The 5,125-nt window shown below is 47.4% G+C and overlaps 1 protein-coding gene across 1 annotated transcript in view; it reads left to right on the forward strand.

Annotated features, from left to right (window-relative positions):
* The window catches only part of LOC106809185 (zinc transporter ZIP3-like), a 9,950-nt gene extending 5,695 nt beyond the window's left edge, over nucleotides 1-4,255 (forward strand). The window contains exon 2 of the mRNA XM_014812178.1: nucleotides 2,021-4,255. Coding sequence (XP_014667664.1) covers nucleotides 2,021-2,899 — 879 coding nt within the window. The 3' untranslated portion in view covers nucleotides 2,900-4,255. The remainder of the gene's footprint in view (nucleotides 1-2,020) is intronic.
* Nucleotides 4,256-5,125: the final 870 nt, after the last annotated feature.

Raw genomic sequence — 5,125 nt, forward strand, 5'->3', positions numbered from 1 at the left:
GGGGGGGTTGTTTGATGCGTGTTCTAGGCGACCGGGTAGTTGTCGGATTTTGGAGGGGTTTGTGTACAGGCACGTTGTTTATGTATGTTAAAGGGGCGTGTCACTATTGTGTGTTAAAGGGGGTATGATTTCGTACGGCCATGTTGTTGCCGTTCTATATGCCGGTATTCGGTGTGACCAAGTTGTTGTCGTCTTTTGGAGGGGTCGCGTTCGGGCAAGTGGACATTACCTTTTGGGGGCCTATATTGGGTGTATCAATCTCGGGTTGGGGGAGCGGTTCCCGCAGCAAGGGTCCGACTCCGGGGAAGGAAGCCGCACGAATAGAGTTGGCACCAGGCAGGCGCAAAAGGCTGTGGGAAAGGGGGCAGTGTAGCGAATTTTGTGTGCAATAGATGGCGCCACGCGACTGTTTGGCGTGCACACGCGTTAGCGTATGCTAGCCTAGCTAGCTAGCCTGGCGTTCCAAAAGGGGCGTGGCCTGTCACACTCATTGTGTCGCCAGCGAATGGTAGTGAGGTGCTTGAGGAAGGAGCGTGTTTAGAACGTCTCTCTCTCTTTCTCTGGTCTAGGACTCTAGGTGCTTGAGGGAGGACGTGTTTTGTGTGGTCTTGCGTCCAGGCAGCCGGTGATGTAGGACGTGTTTGTGTTTGTGATGGGTTCAGCCTCATAATTCTACCGTGCGTTCGAGCCGTCAATGGTGTGCTGAGGCTAGTACTAGTAGTGCTGATGTAAACGATCGACGTAAAGTGCCTATAGAAAGAGGGAGCTACTGTAACTTGAGTGTATTCTACGTGTGTGCGCATCCGCGTGGTGTCAGCGGGGCGACCTCTAGATGAGGATGGTGAGAGCAGCGTGTCCGCGAGCGTGCGGCCAGTACTGTAGGCAATAAAATCGGACCCCCGGTCCATTCGCATCTACGCTACATCTATCTCGCGCTTATTTCTCTCATCGCCGTGCCGCTGCTGAGCCTGGGTTGGGCCGTGACACCCGCGGGTCGTAGAGAAAACCGAATTCGTCACACTAGATGACCCCAATCCGGGTGTGGCCATATTTGAAATTTGCCAATATGGTGGCCCCGGGGGGCGCCCATTCCGGCGCCCGCCAGAAATCGAAAAAGTATGGTATGGGCAACATCTGGGCCAAATTTGGTGCTTTTGGAAGAATGTGAACCAAACGGCCCTTTTTTAGCCCTACCACCCCTGACTACTGTAAATTCCGTCCAAATCCTATGTGCAACATACGCTGGCGGCCGCCATTCCTCACGCGGCTGCACTGTGCACACTTACACTTATATATATAATATCTTGGGTGGAGGGACACACATCCTGATTGTTGTTCTCTGCATGGCAAAAACTTGTCCAATTCGCCAACAGAGAGTTGCAAAAATAGAACAGGTTCTAATCTCTCAACCAGTTGCTATTAACCAGTTGCGCACGCGACTTTTACGTTTACTCTGCCGATTGTCAGAACTTCATATAATTACGAAATTGGTACAATACGTCAATTTGCCAGCTTTAAGTCGGTACTGTGTAAACCCAGCTTTGATGGAATTTTTTGACAACTTGTTTAGTTGGTGCAGCTAGATAAACACTCGCTCGATGGAACTGATAGGCCTATCCAGTGACTATCCACCTGACCTAATTGACAGGCAGCTCTAGCGAATCAGCATCGTTCTAAACACAGTGCTTTGTAATGATAGGCCGCAAAGCCGATATTTTGGCACAGACTGGGAACAAACTAGTTAACTTGATTGACTTGTTGACAAAACCACATGTGGGCGTGGTTATCTTACCCAGCTAGTAAGGTTAACTCCGACCACTGCTGTCGGTGTTAGCAATAGTAGCCCGTCCCCCCATTTCTGCGACCGTCAGCGTTTGACCAGGACCGGCTCATTTTTATGTATTTAACTCACTATAGGTTATGTAGTAGACATCAAAATTTCTCGCAATTCGGGACCGCCTGGCATTTTGCACTCATTTCCGAGACCACTGATGGCGAAAGACCGCTGCATGTCTTTCAGGTACGTGAGGCGATGGAGCTGGCAAAGCCACAGCACGTGCACGTTGCCAGCGAGTACCCACTAACAGAGTTTGTTGTCGCGATGGGCATCTTCATGGTGTTCACCGTTGAGGAGGTGATCCTAGCCATACACGGCCGGTACCACCACGGCCACAGCCACGGCTACGCGCACGCCGCGCATCTCAAGCAACCGACGGAGACCACCCGTCTACTCGACAGTGGCGCCGTCGCCGGCACGGTCGCTGTAGCGACGCAGACGCAGAGCAGCTGCGAGGAAGAGGACGTGCCGTGCACGCGGTGCGTTGACGACCCTGCCGCGTTTGCCGGCGACGCCTACAGCGCAGTCGTCGACGTGCTGCCGGCGAAGCTGGAAGGCGCCACCGCAGCCGTGCCCGCCGACGAACTGTGTGAGACGCACGCGCGCGATAAGATCCGCGTGCTCACGCTGCTGCTGTCGCTGTCGCTGCACACCGTCTTCGAGGGGCTCGCGCTCGGCCTAACGGAGACGACGACAGCGATCCTCGCTCTCTTCTCCGGCATCGTCATCCACAAGTCCGTGATCGCGTTCAGCCTCGGCGTGCAGTTTATGGCGACGCGCTACGCGCCGCGCGAAGTCGTCGGCTTTATGCTCACGTTCTCCGGGATGACACTCCTCGGTGCCGTCATCGGCATCATGCTGACAGAAGCGGGAAATACCGTCGACGCGATGTCGATTGCCGTCCTGCAGGGTCTCGCGGCCGGCACGTTCATCTACGTGACCTTCTTCGAGGTGATCGGCAAGGAGATGACGAACCAGTACCCGGGACTGCTGAAGCTGTTCATGATGGTCCTCGGGTTCGGGCTGATCGCGATCCTCTCGCTGTTTGACTGGTATCAGTAGTTGTGTAGGTAGGCTTCCCACTCAACTGCCTGCCTGTCGCTGTTTGACTGGTACCAGCAGTGATGTAGGTAGGCTTCCCACTCGACTGCCTGCCTCTCGCTGTTTGACTGGTACCAGCAGTGATGTAGGTAGGCTTCCCACTCGACTGCCTGCCTCTCGCTGTTTGACTGGTACCAGCAGTGATGTAGATAGGCTTCCCACTCGACTGCCTGCCTCTCGCTGTTCGACTGGTACCAGCAGTGATGTCGGTAGGCTTCCTACTGGACTGCCTGCCATTTGTCGTGTCAACCGAGAGAAGACTGGCGATGCTCAATTTTTATCGTACGGGTCGGGACAAGGGGGCATTGGCTATCGGTTTCAGGTGCGCACAGCACTGGCAAGATATTAGAGACATGCACAAATGTTTCGAGATTAATTTATGAAGGAGTTTGGGAGAGCTGGCAGTTCACTGACATTGGATTTATTCTAAGGTGTATTACCGTTATTATAAGCGGTGTGCTTGTGAAATTATCCATATACTTAGCAATTGTCTGCAATGGATTGAAAGAGCGATGGCGATGGTTTTATTGTGTACAAGCATAGATATATACAAACACATGATACAAGGTATATATTAAGGTTGAGATGTTTTTGGAGGAAATATTTTAATTCGTGCAGTGTGCTATGCAAATTTTTGAAATTTGGAAGGGCAGATAGGCCATTTCCATGCATTCTGGGGGAAATTGTAAGTCCATTCCGCTCTTAGTAAAAGACCAATTTCGTGACTAACGATTCAAAGTCTTGTCATTTTCTATGAAAATTTCAATGTTTTATGTGGCGGTTAACTTAAAGCATGCCCTAATTTACATTACATAGATACACCGCAATATTTATCTGGAGTTCTGTTACTTCTGTGTGAAATTTGATGTACCTTTCCTGACTTTTTATGAAGTTTAAATTAAAAATGGCATCCATTTGACAAAAAAAGTATGCATTACCCCCCTAAGCTTTTTATTATTTTTTTTGCATCAATCTCAAGAATGACTAAAATGAAAACCAAAACCCGGATTCGCGGGAAATTCTCGTGCCTGAAGATAAAATATTTATATACATGTTTGTTTATTATGTAGAGGTACATATCATTGTTGAAAGCAAGGCAAAAGTTCATAATTTATTTGCATTTATAGAGAATTAGGAATAAGGAATATATTTTTGTGACTGGTTGGACTACTTGCCACATGTATAGCTTCTTTAAGATTATTACGTCTTTTGTAAGGTGCCAAGAAAATTATAGTGCAGATAATCATTGTTTCTATTTTCACGAGTTTATAATAATGAATAAATAGTTATCAGATGAATTAGATTTGAAACCTTAAATTGTGTTACACTTTATTATCACAGAATTTCACATGACTAATTTCACCTAAAATGTGAAACTAATATACACTCATAATAAAAAATCAAATTGCAATATGGAAACGAGGATCTTGGTCAGTAAAAACATGAACATTTAAGTCACTCTTTGTAGCCAATCCTCTCTGAACATTAGGTACGTACATAACTCAACTAGATTGACAAACTCTTGATCTGCTATATCTAATATATCTAACCTATAGGTTATATAAGTAATTTACATAATTACAGTTAAGTTATATACAGTACTTCACAAGATAATTGCAATTACTGACATGCAGTTACCTGAAGTAATATATAATTGTGCACTGTGTACATTTCTCATAGTACTACACTTAATACCAACTAAAGAGCGATTTATGTGATCGCGTTGTACCCTACAATGTGCAAATTTAACACCGCCCTATTTGGACCAGTGAAATAATAACTTGCCAGTAATCGATCGACATGTAGCACCACTTACTAGTCAAAAGTTATCTTGTATCACCCATACTATATATCTGTATTTAGTCATTCTTAAACCTGCCTCCGCTTGAGGCAAACGGCTTCAGCAACTGTGTTGCGATTGTTTTTGTAACACGCTTTGACCAGCAAAGCTACTCGTTTGCAAGGTCATGTGGGCAGCCTTGCCCCAATAAAATATTAAATACATATGCGCGTTACAAGCGTTATGCCTACACTTCACGTGGCATGTGCATAATCACGACACAATACTATGAATTTCTACGGCAGGATTCACGAGATTGGAACGATTACAGTTCTTTAGTCCTATGGGTCGTTGGTCCTACGGGTCGCTGGTCCTACGGGTCGTTGGTCCTACGGGTCGCTGGTCCT

The sequence above is a fragment of the Priapulus caudatus genome, unplaced genomic scaffold, assembly GCF_000485595.1.
Source record: "Priapulus caudatus unplaced genomic scaffold, Priapulus_caudatus-5.0.1 Scaffold334, whole genome shotgun sequence".
In the NCBI taxonomy this organism is placed as follows: Eukaryota; Metazoa; Priapulida; class Priapulimorpha; order Priapulimorphida; family Priapulidae; genus Priapulus; species Priapulus caudatus.